The sequence below is a fragment of the Apium graveolens genome, chromosome 11 (assembly GCF_009905375.1).
Source record: "Apium graveolens cultivar Ventura chromosome 11, ASM990537v1, whole genome shotgun sequence".
NCBI lineage: Eukaryota > Viridiplantae > Streptophyta > Magnoliopsida > Apiales > Apiaceae > Apium > Apium graveolens.
In genome coordinates this window covers 196,760,478-196,777,604 of record NC_133657.1, presented here as the reverse complement: position 1 = coordinate 196,777,604, position 17,127 = coordinate 196,760,478, and the positions used below count along the sequence as shown (strand labels likewise).

The window sequence follows — 17,127 nt, the reverse complement described above, 5'->3', positions numbered from 1 at the left end:
GCTGAAGAAGAAGGTTGAGCATTCTGTGAAGTGGAGAGATAGGATTTGAGATAAGTTCTGAGGGTAGGTTGAGTAGAATGAGAGGTAGGGACTGAAGTTGATGGATTTTGGATATGGTGAGTTGGTTGAACATTTGAGTAAACAGATTTGTAAGTAGCTGGATCAGTATTTACCAGAATCTGTTTCACAGACTGAGGAATCTGTAATTGTCTCACCATTGATTTCTTTGTGTCAGCATTTATCAGGTCGTTAAAGTACCTTTTTGCAACCTTAAAAGGTGGGGTTTGAGTGCTGACTAACTGGGGTTCAGCAGTACAATACGTATAAATAAGTTGACAGAATCTAGCAAAATAAACAACATCTCGATCCTCTGTCATCCTATCCCCAATAAAACCAATTATTCCAGTTGCAAAATCAAAATGTGTTTGATGGATAATAGCATACCCGATGTGCTGACTTAGAATTGGGATGGCATCAAAATTTGAACACTTGTTGCCAAAGGCCTTGGTGATGCAATCGAAGAAGAAACTCCATTCTCTTCTGATATTAGCCCGTTTCAATTGTCCAAGTTTCGTCAGACTCTTTTCATATCCCAATTCAGCCATTAACTCCCGAAGGGCTGAGTCCTCTGGAACTGAGAAAGTACAATCCTCTGGAAGATGTAAAGCCCTGCGTACTGTACCAGGAGTGACTACAAAAGATGAATCACCCACTTGGAAAATAATACTGGGAGTTCCACGGTTACCACCATCATCAAAAATGCCAGTCCTCCAGAACCTCAGAACTTGTTGACTTGAAAAGAATTCAGGCTGAGTTAAGGCGTACCCAACCTCACTATGTGCAAGAAGATCTTGCACAAAATGCAATTCAGATGGAGCTTCAGCATGATCAAGAATTGCAGCATAGTTGTTTGGAACAAACTTTGCTCCATCAATGATTAAATCCTTTGGTGCCATGTGAAAAAATATTGAAATTGAAGTATGCCTGTTAGGTGTTTGAGATAATATCTGTATGAAAACAACGGAAATAGTAAAGTGAAAGAGAGTAAAAGTAAGAAGAGAGATAGAAGATGAAGAAATTAAAAAGATTAAAGAAATCTTCTCTCTGCTGTACTTATACAAAAAAAATGTTACCGTTGGACACCTGTCAGACATGCAGTAATAACGGATAATTACTGGGCTCGAGAAAACAGTAATCATGCCTTACCCATTTGCCGAGTTTCAAGGAAAAAAAGGAAAAAAAAAAACTGTTCCTTTTATCAAGGGAAACAATTCAAATTTTAACCCGTTATCACTGATTGGATTGTTTTTCACTGCAACATTAATATTCTGAAAATGAATCATGTTAAAAATGACCGAGATAATTTCTATGAATAAGTGCTGACAGAGAATCAGAACTTAAATAAAAACAAAATTTAAATGGTCATCAGAATATCAATCAGGATTTATCAACACAAGATAAAATAACTCAGAGACAAAATCTTGAAGTAAAGACAGTTTTCATTAATATATCAAGTCAATACATATATGAAATAGAAATTACATCAATACAAGATTTTCCCTAAGCTTCTAATCCTAACATCAACAGTTTTAGTCCTAGCTAAGAAGCCTGACAAAGCTGAGGATGAAGAAGAACAGGAAGAAGACGAGATTAAGTCATCCTCCTCTTCCTATCTTCGACAAACAAGATAGCGAGTCGAATGATTCGCTCTTGCTGACGGATAGCTTCCCGCCGTTCCTCCTTCAGGCGCTCCAGATGGCGATGATAATCCATCTCGAAGAATAGAAGGTGAGCCAGCACCTCCTGTGGGACAGAGTCCCAGATCTCCTCAGGAATGGCTGTTATATGCCACTCCTGCCGCCACTCAGCACAACTGAGTTCCATTGTGAAAGTTTGTGTGTTCAAAAACATGTTGAATCGAACCATTTTGTTTTTGACAGAAGAAGGAGGATAAGTGTGTGAGAAGTATGTGATGGAAAGACTGATGTGAAGTGGTTGAATATATAGGCAAGAGAATGCCAAGAGACACAAAGATATTGAATGCAGACAGGTAGAATTAATTCTACCTTGTCTCCCTAGACTTTGAAAAAGAATAACAGTCATTGGAAAAAGAATGTGCACATGTAACAAGAGTGAACTGTTCAAGGACGAGTGCCATTATGTTTTAACCATATACTATTAATCTTCCACTTCAACATTTCGAAATTAATCTGAGACTGTTACCAAATTTTACTCACAGATAAGTCAAGTAAAGGGTTAGACTGAAAAATCAGAACTTAGACCTATACCAGAACTTAACAGTCATCAGAACATAATGTCTTAACTCGAACAAGGAATATCTATCTTAGTAAATACTCATACAAGTTCTTAGTTATGAACGTCAGAATTTAATCATCAGAACGTGGAACTAGAACTTGTCCTCAGAATTTGTGCAGAAGTGACACAATGACTGTTGATCTAAAATAACATAGACCACCACAGAAATTTCATCATTCATATGGAGTGATGTGTGTGTGCATTAAGCTAAATAACAGACAAAGAGTAAAGTCTGATCTACTTCAGTACATCTTAGAAATAAGTCATAATTAAAATTTTGCTAAAGAGCTGTCATTATCCTGAAACCTACTGATAAATGAGTTCATGCATGAGTCCACCTCTACTATTTTTGTGCTAATTTTATGCATCTTTTGAAATTCTATTTTACAGAGGCTTCTCAGTGTAAGTGAGTCACGACTGTTTATTAGAATTTATGCTATTATCAGAGTATTTCTCCAGTAATCATAGAGTGTGAAAAGTCACCAAGAAAAATATTTTGCTTTTCTAATGCATATTTACTTAATACCAGCACTTGTTAGGTCACACTTTCACTGTAGAGGGGGTGAATACAGTGTTTATCACAATCAAATCAAACTTTAAGAACTTATGTAACAGAAAACAAACTTTATTTAAACAATAAACTCTGTTACAATCTGGAACTGTTATCTCTCAGTGATGAATAAAATATCACGAGAGCTGCTAGAGTTATACTAAATAATATTCTCGATAATGATAACACATATAGTGTAAACTCTATTTCTGTGTTTATATACTACACAGTTACAAGATATTCGCTAATTGATATAGAATATAATTCTGCTTCCTAAAATATATCAATCAGATATCTTCTATTCCAAGTATTCCATTCTTCACGGAATTCCTTCTTCATGCATATCTCTTCTTATGTTTATCTTGATCTTCTTAACTTTAATCAGCTACTGTCCTTATCTGATCGTCCTTCAGCACTTAAGTTCTGATATCTATCTCCTGATAACATAAGTACTGATATCCCTTAAGTTCTGACTTCCAGTATAAGTACTGATCAGTTAAGTACTGATTTGTTCTGTTCAAATAAGATCTGAAATCTAAACATAAAACATATTAGCCATGACATTATCAAATATATCTAACAATATATATTTTAGTCATTTGAAAAAAATTCAGATATTAAAAATTATTTTTTTAATTTGATATTTCAATAATTAACAAGTGATTTGACTATTACTTGTAACTAGTATTTATTCCCTAATTGGTGTTTTGATTTTTTTAAAATTATTTATAAATGACTCAACCGTACGGATGTCAATATCTATATATTTAAGTTATATAATAAAAAATTTAGAAAAAATAAATATATTTGGTTTCCTATTTTAACAGTTAAACAGTAGTTTGACCAGTACTTCTATTTAGTCTCATACGGATGCCAATATCTATATTTTTAGTGATAAGATAAAATTTTACGAAAAAAAATTATTTTGTTTGTTATTTTAACAATCCAACCAACGGTTTGAACAATACTTGTAACTAGTGTTTAGTCTCATATTAATGTTTCAATTTTTTAAAAATAGTTATGAATGATCCAATTATACAGATGTTAAGATCTATATATTTTAGTGATATGATAAAAAATTTCGAGAAAATAAATTTATTTTGTTTGTTATTTTGACAATCAACTAATGGTTTGAACAACACTTGTAACTAGTATTCAGTCTCATATTGATGTTTCAATTTCTTAAAAAATATTATGAATGATCCAACCGTACGAATGTTAAGATCTATATAATTTGGTGATATGACAAAATATTTAGAAAAAAATAAATATATTTGGTTTGTTATTTTAACAGTCAACCGGTGTTTTGACCTATATTTGTAACTAGTGTTTAGTCTCGTATTAATGTTTTGATTTTTTTTAAAAATATTTATAAATGATACAACCATACGGATGTTAAGATCTATATATTTTAATGATGTGACAAAAATTTGAGAAAATAAAAAAATTATTTTGTTTGTTATTTTGACAACCAACCAATGGTTTGAACAATACTTGCAACTAGTGTTTAGTCTAATATTAATATTTTAATTTTTTAAAAAATATTTAAGAATGATCCAACCGTACGGATGTAAAGATAAATATATTTTAGTGATATGACAAATTTTTTAGAAAAAAATAAAAGTATTTGGTTTGTTATTTTAACAGTCAACCGGTGTTTTGACCAGAATTTTTTACTTCGGCTCGGCCCGGGTCGACTCATTTTGATGGAGAAAGCCCATGTTCGGCTCGTTCATTAACAAGCTCGAGCTCGAACACGATTTTCTGTTCGTTAAAAAAACTCGGCTCGGCTCGGCTCGTCAGAAAAATAACTAAAGCTCGGCTCGGTTTGATCAAAACTCGGCTCGGTTCGTGAACAGCCCGACTTCTAGCACGAAGTGATAATTTTATACAAAACTTGATGTAAATACCTTACTAGCACCTTAGTGTTTCATGGGAATTTAATCACAAAAACTCACATTTTATTCTTTAAACTTAAACACACTTATTTTGGTCATATATTGATATAATTGCTATAATTATTTAACAAGACTTAAGCGACTTCCCTTACCAGCACCATTAGTGTTTCGTGCGAAAAACTTAAGGATTATATTATATATGTATATATATATATCTTTTTATTATATTTAGTTAGAATATTTAAATGAATTCCCTTACCAACACCTCTACTGTTTCGTGGGAAAATCTTAAACCTTTTAAGTAAATATAAGTATATATATAATCATATAAGAATTAAGCGACTTCTCTTACTAGCATCTTCAGTGTTTCGTGGGAAAAACTTAAATCTTATTTTGTATTATATATATACACATAAATTGTGCTAATATAATTTAAACTCTGCTCTTATATTTTGTGATATATTGTATCTAAATTACGTACCTTTTATTCTCTCGGCCAAATATATTATAAGTGCAAATAGTTAAAGAATAAGTGTAACGCTCTCTTCTTACAAAAGTCTACACACAACTATATTAAACGAGAATTTGTTTTATCAAATATCCGAAAGTTATAACGCTTCACTAAGGACTTGATATATTTATTACTTCGGAACTAAGATATTTATCCAAAACGAAGTAATACCAAGTATACTTTGACTTTTATATTAGTTGAAATAAAGTATACAGTTATAAAGCCTTAAGTTATAATACTTAAAGGACTTAATATTTATTACCCCCGCACTTCACTTTATCTACCTCGAGTAATAATAAATATACTTTGATTAAAATGTAATATTCAACGAAAAGTATACACCAATATTTTTTTAAGAATATTTTTAAGTCATCCGGTCTAGTTAAGTATTTTACTAGTTCAAACTCTTTGTATATAACGGGTATTGTTTCGTAGATATTGTCTTCTTCGTTTTGCAGTGAGGTGAAGTATAGTGAGGTGATTCTCGTTCTAAGACCTAGGTCCTAGACGTACTAACGGGGAGTTACTAGTCTTTGTACCGTGAGGAAGAGGAAAGATCCAAGACCGGCAAAAGCCTAGAAGGACAAAGACTACACCAAGGGTTCTACATCAACTTTGAAGAAATGACAGGCTGTTATTGTCTAAGATAGGTTGTGTAGGTTTACACATTTATTTTGAGGTGGTAACCCGGAGTTACGCACCAAGATAAATATTTGTGGGGTTGTAAAGGTTTCTCCTCCTACGTAAAGAGAAAGGTTATTTTAAGGGAAAAACTCGAGTTCCGGAGAGGAGCTCGGGGACTAGACGTAGGGGTGAGCGTATCTATTAGAGGTTGCGTCATCGCGAACCAGGATAAATCTCATGTGTGGTATTTTCTTCCTTGTCCTTTATTTTCGCATCTATAATCTGCATAACTACTCGGTAAAATATATAAAACGGGATATATATTTTTAAAATGTCATAATAATTTTTAATTTGGCAATTAAGCTATTTATCCCCCCCCCCTTCTAGCTTAAAATAGTCTTTTTTCGGGACCTAACAGTATAGTCTTTAACTAACCTTCTATGTATATGTATTAAGGATGTAGTTGTGTGAACTAACAAAGAAGAAACAATGTAGCCATTTTTTGTGAAAGCTATGTAGATATATTGTCATTTCATTTTTCTTCTCTTTGTTTTCAGTTACTTGTTTTTATTCTCAAACTCATAAGTTATCATGGTATCAGAGCCACTGATCGGGGCCTGAATTACAAACATCTCAAGTTAGTATATTGCTAAAATCCTAGTCCCTAGAATACTATACTCAAATAAATTGCAGTTTTAAGAAAATCAAAATTCTCCGATGATACCTTTAATCTTTCTCTTCACTCTTGGCTACCCCCACTCTAACACACAAAAACATGTGGCTTTTCTTGCTCCAGACCTTAAATTTCATCAAAACCCTAGATTTATTTCTCAACATTCATGAACCCCACTTGGTAATGATGCTCAAATGCCTCATTTTGATCCTTTAGTCGACGAGGAAGTTGGTAAAATTGATGTTTTTAGTGATACCTACACCGTGTTTGATGAAGTATCTAAAAAAGAGGGTTTTGGATGAGAATGTGACTAGTGATGTTGGAAACAATGATATTGAAGTGGGTGTTGTAAGTAAATAGGTTGTTTTTTAAAGAAAGAGAAGTTTGATGTCTTTGCTGCTTTCGTGGAAGCGCTTGTTCAGGTTATTGGTATTGAATGTAAGAGGAGAAGTGCATATGCTCTTTAGGACTCTTTCAAGGAGCTGGGTGAGGTTATTGGTATTGATGTGTGTATCGATGAAATTAGGTACTTGTGGATCGATTTAGCTACTGGACGTGTGGATTATGGTCCGGCTCTCTCGGGTGATGAGGTTTTACCTATAAGGGAGTTTCATTATCTAACAGCCTTACATGGAAGACCTAAGTCGCAAAAAACGTTGTTGGCTGACTTGGCTTCATTGATTTGGAGCGCTTATTAGGTGATCAGTCGCTGAATTTTAAAAATTATGAATTTCGTTTACAGCAATGCGCGGTTTGTTCTTTTACTGTATCACGGTCGACAACTGCATATAATTTTAAGTACTTGTTTGAGAATTACACTTTGATTGGTAGCGAGTATTTGGATTCAAAACGGTTGCACCATGTTTTGTCTGATTCGTCTGAATAGATATGGAGGTTAGCAAAGCTTCCGTTTGAGGATGATTATGGCAGAGTTCTTCCCGTTTATGTGTTTATTTGGACCAGAGCAATGTCACTCAGAATGCAAAAGAGAATAACGAAGTAGGCAACATTAATCAGACAATAAAGGCATTTGATACATTAAGGAGCCAAGTTTTCATCCCTGATGTTGACGTCTACAAGGCTTATATCATAGCCTGTGTAAATGATGAGAAACTGAAATTGGCCAACTCTCTTGCAACTAAGATGGAGATGAGGGAAATCTAACCCACGGAGGAAATATATATGGCCTTACTTGGGTCATGCGTCCAGACTTGTGATATTATCGGAAAATTATGCAGTTTGTAGCCTCCGACCAAGGAATTCTGTTTGTTTGTTGAGTAAAGTAGTAAATTATGATCCATCTCACCTATGAAAGCTGAGAGTTTACTTCTGAAATGTGCAGATTGAATGAGTTATCAAGCTTATTGAACAACTTAGCTTGCATCGTCAAGTTGCTGAAATTAAATAGCTCCTGCATAACCAAGTTGCTATAATTGTGCCTCGAATCTCTGTTAAGTAACTAGTTACTCTAAAACATGTGTTAGAGAATGACCTTTTTCAGGATCTTATATTATTCTAACACCCCCCTTCACTCGAGAGCCCATTTATGGGTCAAAGAGTGGATCACGAGCGCCCATCTTTGGGGCATAAATTTGTCTCTCGTGTCTTTCATAATTGTGAGAAATGTTGGGGGTGACAGGTACCTGAGTCCTCTACCAGTCTGAGCTCCGATACCATGTTAAGGAACCAATTATTTTAAAATCTCAAAGAATTAGAGATTGAGGATCTTATATTATTCTAACAATCTGCAAACTGTAGATGAGTTAATGGTGGCCTCTCTCTTTCAAACTGATTCCTTTCATGAGACCGACCTACACCCCTTTTTTTGAAGACTACTCAAGACCTCAACCACCAAATTGAATAATAACAATGATAACTGGGTTACCGAGAGAAAAAAGTTTTCAAACAGATCACTAACTACTTACAAACTTTCAAACGAATCACTAACTAATTAGAAACTTTTAAACATGTTATTCTCAGTTAGCCCCATTAACTATTTAAAGAATAATTCAAAAAAGAAATTGAAAAAAAAATCGAGTTTTTTGGAAAAGGTAAAAAAATCCCAATAAAGAGAAAAAATTCAGAATTTTCAAAAAAAATTAAGGAAAAAATCCAAAACATTGAAAAATAAATTACAAAAAATATGGCAAATCATTTTTTTTGATTTTTTTTCATATTTTTTTCAATTTTCCACTAAATAATTAACAGAGGTGACGAATGATGACTTATTTGAAAGTTTCAAATTAGTTAGTGATTTATATGAAAGCTTTTATCAGTCCGTTGAAAGAATCACACTCCAATCATGAAATATTCTATTATACCATTTTTATATTATAAAATTTATTATTTTTGACAACTTTTAAACAATATTGTACCACTCTATCTACTTTCTATTTATGATCATAAATATGATGATATGATCATTTTATTTTACTACCCAAACAGCAGCTATAAATTCAAATGGTCTTTCAGGCTGAATAAGTTGTGTGAAACGGTTGGCCAAACATGCACTAAACATATGCCCAAAGGGCAATCAACAACTTGGAGGAAGAGGGATGTGGCTGTTGAATATGGTGATAGTAGATTATTTTATTAGCGCTCTGTTTCAAAATATTCGTTCATTCTACTTTTTTTTTTGTTAGTTATCCGCACTTAGAGCCATCTTGTTTAACATAGTTCAAACCCTTAACATCTCAAAGAAAGCTGAGAAAGATACTAACGCCTTGCTCCCGAGTTTTAAAAAGGAAGGAAGGCTCCCGAGTTTTAAAAAGGAAGGAAAGCAAGTGGAGGGTAAGTAAAGTTGAGGGTAAGTAAAGTTGTTTTACTTCCCTCCGTAATCGCGCTCCCGAGTTTTTAAAAGGAGCGAAAGCAAGTGTTATTGAATACAAATTTAACAATCTTTCACTCCAAAATTTTCACTCCAAAAATGGGATGAAAGTACTTTACCCCCTAATCACTTACTTCCTTCCCATTAAAAAACTCGGAAGCAAGCCGTAAGCATCAAGAGGTGTAGGGCGTTTATTTTGCTTTTAAACGTAGCTTAATGTGGATAAAATCTATAGCTCGACATTTTATCTTTTATTATAAATAAAAAATAAATATTTAAATTTTTATGCAGTACTTTGTTTTTCAAAAGTAACATGTTCAAGGAACCGGTATATGGAGACAGATCGAGTATGAAATTGTACTGTCTGTATTTGTACAGAGTTCAATGCTCTTTAGGTTTAATCATGCTTATCAGACATGAATGATTATAGAAAGACTCCTTTTTCTAAGTCTTATAAATACTTCATTGGTTTTAAAGTAATTGTTTAATTTTGAAAAAAGAAATTATTTTAAAGTAATTTTCTATTTATATTTTTAATATCGTTATTCAAATTATAAAATTTAGTTTATATTTTCAAGATAAATTTTACACCACATACAATTATTATATCACCGATTTTTATTTTCAAATCTAACTCTATATCATAAATAATGGTGTATTTAATGTAGTGAATGCAATAAATGTGAATAATAATATAATTTTATTATCAATATTACAGTTTATTAATATGCGTAATTTTTTTAAAAATTCACAATTATTTTTAAAAATTCACAATTATTTTAAAATATTCACAATTATTTTAAAACAGTAAGAGTATTTTCTTTCAATTCAGAGGTCTAGGCATGCTCGTGCCAGGATTAAATAATTAAACTTTTTATGGGAGCCAAAGTTTTTCTTTTGATTGCCAACCAATGTTGGTACAGTATAATGGTTGAACTTTTGTATCCAGGAGATCACGATTTGATTCTTAATTTGTGCGTGTGTTATCGATTAACAAAAAAGTTTTTCTTTTGATAATATAGGTAACCCGAATTCGGGGTTTAACTTTTGATCATTTGTTCCAATTCGGAAGAAAATTAAGAGTTCAACTCCTACGTCAGCCAATCAGGTGTCAGCACTAAAAGCTAAATAAATAAGAAGTTTTTTTCTTTGGAACGCAATTACTAAGAAGTTGCTTGCTACCCCGTATAGTTGAAACTATGGATCCAGATCCATATTGAGCGGGGGCACTCATAACTTACATTTTCACTAGTCAACAGTATCAATGTCAACTCTCCTTTTGCTACAGCTACTTACACTTCTACAAGGTCATAACTTGTGTGAGCCTGAGCCAGAGTTATATGTTATTTTAAGTCCAAAATATAATATTAGTAAGCCTCTACATATCTTCAAATATTAGAGTGCACCATCCAACTATTTAAAATTTAAGGAGACCTGCTGGAATAACAAAAAGTATGGATCTGGATCCTGTGTTTGCCGCTGCCATTGCCGGAGATGCTGATGCCTTGGCTAAATTGGATATGATAGCTGATGGAGCACTACACAACAATGATAAAACTATCCTTCACAAAGAATCTGAGAAAGGAAATATAAAACATGTGCGTTTTATTTTGGATAAGTTTAAACACAAAAAACTTTTGGTCAAGCTAAGTACGCGACGTAGTCATACTGCACTTCACCTTGCAGTACAGGGTAAACACACTGAAGTGGTTAAGGCCCTCATCGAGGAAGCTAGAAATCTGCCTTCTTCTACTTCGTCTTCTGCTAATCCTCCAATTAGTCCATTTCAAGCTTTTCTTAGGGAAGTTGATCACGACAAGGACACTGCGTTGCATGCAGCAGTATACGCAGGTCACTTTGAAATTGTTATGCTGTTAGTGAAGGCCGATCCAGATGATCCACATACTAAAAACACTAAGGGTAAAACTCCAATGTACATAGCTGCGAAAGGTGGGTACCAAAAAATGGTAAAGAAGATGTGTGAAACTTGCACAGCTCCATCTTTGGACGGTCCAGGTGGTAGTACTGCTTTACATGCTGCAATTAAAAAACTCCGCAAAGGTATGCAGCTCATATATGCATGTACAAATTCAATTAGGCAACAATTGATATTTTCACTTTAACTTGTAGGAAAGTTCAAAAATGATGTGATTACGATGCTCGTTGATGCAGCCGAACGTTCAAGCAGTTCAAATACAAGTTTCGAAGCAATTTTTAATAAAACTCATCACAAGACCAACCACACTGTCTTAGAACTGGCAGTGGAGAGAAATCACGTGGAAGTGGTGGAAATGATATTACAAAGAGATCCGGCCTATGGTCGTGGAATTAAAAAAAATGGTCTTATGCTTTTAATCTACAAAGCCATGGATATGGAGTTCTCGGCTATAGTCAAGTTACTGTCGAAAGCTTACCAAGCTGGAATTCATGACGGGGTGGTCACTTTGATTATTGCTATTAAGAGGCGGGATCATGGTTAGTACTTAATGTGTATCTTCGACACACATTACAAATAAATTCAAGTTCATCATGAATATTTCATTTTTGGACTTTTGTTTTGACCTAACCGATATACTTGATTTTTTTCTTTCAGATGAGATAACACGCCTGTTAAAAGATGCACCGCTGCTTGTAAATTTTGCTGAAAATTATATCGAAGACGAAGGGTGGACACCGCTTCATTACGTCGCATATAATGGACTTGTTTCGATAGTTAATGCCTTTGTTGAAGTGCAAAGGGATGTTAAACATGAATTTGTGTATCCAGATATGGTAGCAACACCATTTCATGTAGCAGCGGAATATGGACATACTGCAACCATGATACGACTTCTGCAATTATGGCCATCTTCATCTTCAGCAGCATACACGGCTCTTGATAAAAAAGGTCGAAACATACTACACATAGCTGCAGCTAAAAATAAAAGGAAACGATACAAGGTATTTTGAAATATTGTCCTGAACCTTACAAGAACACGATTTTGAAACAACAAGATCCGAATAACAATACACTTCTCCATCTACTCATCCGTCATGGTTGTTTTATCCCGGAACTCTTGAAACATAAGGAACTCGATACAATGGCGGAAAACAAGGATAAATGGACTCCTCGTGACATGCTATATTTTGAAGCTAATGTTATTGCTGATCAGGTGCTAAAATACCTTCTTTTTCTTTTCTTTTTTGACTAATTTATGGAATTTTTTTTGATCTTATAAAAATAATATGAACATGTGAAATTGCAGAACAAATTATGTTGTTTTTCACATTCTATTTCGGTTAGCAGGTTGCATTATAAATACAGTAATATGTAAAAAGAATCTAAGCTAGGATCATTTCCAGGACATTGAGTATTGCAGTCATATGTACTGATCTTCCCTTATTTACAGGTACAAATAAAAATTGCACTTGACGAAGATGTCCAGACTAATCAGCCCTGGATACCATGGCACAAAAGCACCAAGAAGAAAATGGATACTATCGAAAGCATAGTGCCCCAGACCAGACGAGAGACAAAAGACGTGATATTTAATGAAAAGACAAAGTTGTTTATGGCCGAAAAGCGTTCAAAGATGGAAATACTAAAGAAGAAAAATTTAGAAAGGTACAAAAAGAGAACCAACACACAGATAATAGTTACTGCACTTATAACTACAGTAACTTTCACGGTAGGATTTACCATGCCGGGTGGTCTCCGTCAGAGTGGAGAAATTAATGATACAAGTAAAAACTTGTTGAAGGATTGGCGGTTCTTTCCAAAAAGACAGTTTTCAATGTGTTTATGCTATCAGATGCATTAGCTCTACTGTTATCAACATCTTCTTTGTTTTTTCTACTTCCTTGAGTCCATGACTGAAGATCCTCATCAAGTGTCAAAACTCAGTGCTACATCAACTGTGTTCAACATTGTTTCAGTTATGGCAATGATGTTGACTTTCATGGCAGGAACATTTGTGGTGTTGTCGGATTCACCAACCCTGGCCATCTCCGTTTGTGTTATTGGTTTCCTCTTCTTTCTTCTTCTCATATTTATGTTGATCAAATTAGTTTATGACCGACAAGTAAAAAGGAATGAAGATTGAGTATGATTGTGTTGGACAAACTTAGTATTTTAGACTAAGTTGTGAATCATTTTGAGACTCTATATGAGTGAGACACATTATGTGTTAGTGGTGTGTATTTATTGGAACGTATTCTTCTCTTCGAGGGGATTCCAACGCATATTAACACGCTCAAAATGAGTAAAAGGTGAATGAGAACTGATATTCCAAAGTTTTACCTTTTAATATGAAAAGTGGTTTTGTACCACATCGAGAGTAGCACAAACATATTCCTTAGTTTTTCTTATAAATACCATGTACCACATCGAAAAGAAAAACAAGTCCTTTCAAGCCTCTCTTTATAAATAGAGTCTTAGGGCACCAGTTTTATTAAGTCAAGGAAATAAGAGTCATCTCTTTCATATTAAATTTGATATTGCTATGATAAGCAATGGCTTCAAATAAATGACATGGTTGCCATTTTGAGGACGCTCAAAATTGGTTGCTATGTGAATAAGGATTGCCAGTTTAAGGACGCTTAAACTCGGTAATGATACAAACTGAAATTGCTGCTTTTTGGGACGCTAAAAGCTGGTAATATCAATAACAAGTGAAGCCTTAAGTAATAACTAGTAAAGTTATTTCATAAATGTGAAATATGTCAATATGAGATGTCAAACTGATTCAAAATCAGAGAATTGACAAGCGTGCATGTGTTATTTACACATGATATGCAAGTCATAATTGATTGCATGTGAGTGATCTGATCATTACGAGAAGTAATGACTAGAGGATCATCTCTGAAAATCTTGATGAGATTGAAAAGTTTTATTTGAAGATTACAATCTTCGTGACTTTAAAAGTTTTAGATGATACATGTCACATGTTGGTGATGTGAATTTTGAAGAGATCAACGAAGCTAAAGTTGTCATAGCTGGAATGGATTTATATTTATCCAAGCGTAGATGAACAAGGATCTCTCAAGAAGGATTGCAAGTCTGTTGTACTTTTTAAAATTGTACAAAATTAGACATAGGCTATACAGTTGGTAAACTGGGTAGATGCACGAGTACAATGGAAATTGGTCACTTGGAAGTGATTGCAATGAGATTTAAGATGTATGATATGTGCTCGTGAGCTTGGACTGCAATACGAAAGATATCTAATTGTACTATGTGAATATAGTATGTAAATTAGATATTTGACTTTAAGAACTTAAAAGTCATTCGAGAATACATTTCACACTTAGCAGTCGTGTCATGGAAATCCTAAACTTAGCTCGATTCATGATGGAATACGAGTCTGGTGCATAAAATAAATGCAGTTAAAAGGCTGAGTAGCCACTTTGTAAGGATATTCCTAAATGACAAGGAAAATGTGTCTTCAATATGCATATATCGTGTAATCAATATGCAAATTGGGAGATCACATTATTGTGTATGAAATGGTATGTCTCACATCTATGATGAGGACATAATACCATTAATCAACTATTCTCAACGAGAATTATCATGATTGACTATGTAAAGTCAAATGATAATGTTTGGATCCACTGACCAGATGGTTAAACTGAGTGAATCTGTTTAAGACAAGGGAATCTAGTTAGACCGAGAGATAGTTGTCAAATCATCGAGAGGAATGAGCCTTGTGTAACACCCCCAAATCCAAGGTCGTGAATTCGGGTTGTTACGATCACTTATTAATTAAATAATTCTCTTTTCACAATATTACTCGACCTTTTATTCAGACTCACACACACACAGGTTATATGCTTGGAAACATTATTAAATAAATCATTTCCACTTATCTACCTGACGGGGCTGGCGCACAAAAAGCCTACGGAACTCACGAGCGTTCCTTACCCGCCTAAGGACAACAGTCCTGGTCTGATCCATGCTGGTAGTCTGTTGTGATATGATATATAAAAGCAAGGGTGAGCATTAAAGCTCAGCAAGGTATATATCCCCATAATTAAGTATGTAAGGATAAATAAAACCAATAATTATACTTTGTATCTCCAAAGCGTTCTGAAAGTTTATATGCTTATCAAATTTATAAAATTCTCAAAATCAACTACAATAGTATATCCACTGAATACTTGTATTCATCTCCTTCTCAAAATCATTTTATACTCGTACTCATTTTATTTCAAAATCTCAAGATGTTACTCGAACCAAGATTCTCATATGGGTGTGATATATATTCGTCAACATCCCAATTTAAAACTCAGCCTTATCGGCAGATTTCTCAAATGGATTTGATATATAATCATCAACATCCTTATTTAAACTCAGTCTTATCGGCAGATTTCTCAAATGGATTTGATATATATTCATCAATATCCTTATTTAAAACTCAGCCTTATCGGCTCTCTGTTGTATATTTCACAACAGTTTTTCCAAAATGGAAGAAAGGGACTATACTGGAATAAACCACGTATCGGTGATCAGCCGAATACGAAATTTTCTCTACTAGTAGAAGGAATACAAACCTAGCCGCCTTTGGGCTCATCAAGACACTACACGGTGGTTGCCCATTGCCGTGCAAGTCCGAAAGTCAATGGTCACATAGACCATATAACCGTACAATGCGCCACTCCCGCGCTTGCATAATGCGCCACTCCGCGCCTGGTCACTGCCCGATACCACTCCGTGCCGGGCAGGCCACATTCCAGTCCCAAAACATTTATATCTTTTGCTCAAAATCCTTTTTCGAAGGAATAGGTCGTTAAAAGTTGACCTGTAAATAAGATGTTTTATTCATTACTTTTAACTCAATTGATCTTTGGGAGTTGTCGGAGTTTTGAATTTAAAATCATTTTCAAATCCCTATCTGTAGTAGGGTGACACATATATTACTCACTTGTTCTTTATTGAACGAGGAAGCAAAACTCTTATGCTTCTAGACTAAGTTCCCTAAGGTTTTGATACGTTTCAAATGATTAATCTCTTTCAAGAGTTTTGAATAATTTAGAAAGTACCTTTGGGAAATATGTCTATTTTTAAATAAGTTTTTAGAAGTCCGAAGACATTAAATATCTAAGGTCTCATAATAATCTAAGAGGGATTTAATGAATTGATAAAATCTTATAAATAAAACATCTCTGTATAAGGTTCAATGAATTGATAAAATCTTAAGTACAAAGTATTTCTAATTAAGGTTCAATGAATTAATAAAAAACCTTAAATACAAAATATTTCTGAATAAGGTCCAACGAATGGAGACACCTTAATCAAATAATCAAAACAGGATTTGGTATCCTATAATTGCTCTTTGAATAGTTAAATCTTTATTAAATAACGTGAAATGATTTATAAACTATTCAGTATATTTTTAAATACTTTCTTTATATTTAATAATCCCTTAAGTATCGCTTTATAAAATAATCAATCAAGTAAGGGTGTCCCTTAAATGAATAAACCAATATTTCTCGAAGTTTAAGTCAAAATCTCAATCGTTCGCTTGATATATATATTACGCGAACGTACTTTGTTTATCGAAATAGAAATCTTTCGCGTTCGGCTCTCTCCGGAATTAAATCGTTATTAAAATATTTCCGACTCCCATTATCCTATATTATATTTGAAATACGTTTCAATTTCTCATACTCGTGTAAAACGAAATTTGTTTTCGTAAACAATCGCATAATTCGTATGCATTGATATCATAGACAAGCATATATATTTGA

At 33.8% G+C, this 17,127-nt stretch overlaps 1 protein-coding gene across 1 annotated transcript; it reads left to right on the top strand.

The window, feature by feature from the left end:
- Positions 1 to 10,853: 10,853 nt before the first annotated feature.
- LOC141696433 (uncharacterized) lies at positions 10,854 to 12,317 on the top strand. Its single transcript, XM_074500574.1, has 4 exons — positions 10,854 to 11,460; positions 11,530 to 11,874; positions 11,993 to 12,242; positions 12,314 to 12,317. The coding sequence occupies exons 1-4, from the start codon at positions 10,854 to 10,856 to the stop codon at positions 12,315 to 12,317; spliced, it is 1,206 nt and encodes a 401-aa protein (XP_074356675.1).
- Positions 12,318 to 17,127: the final 4,810 nt, after the last annotated feature.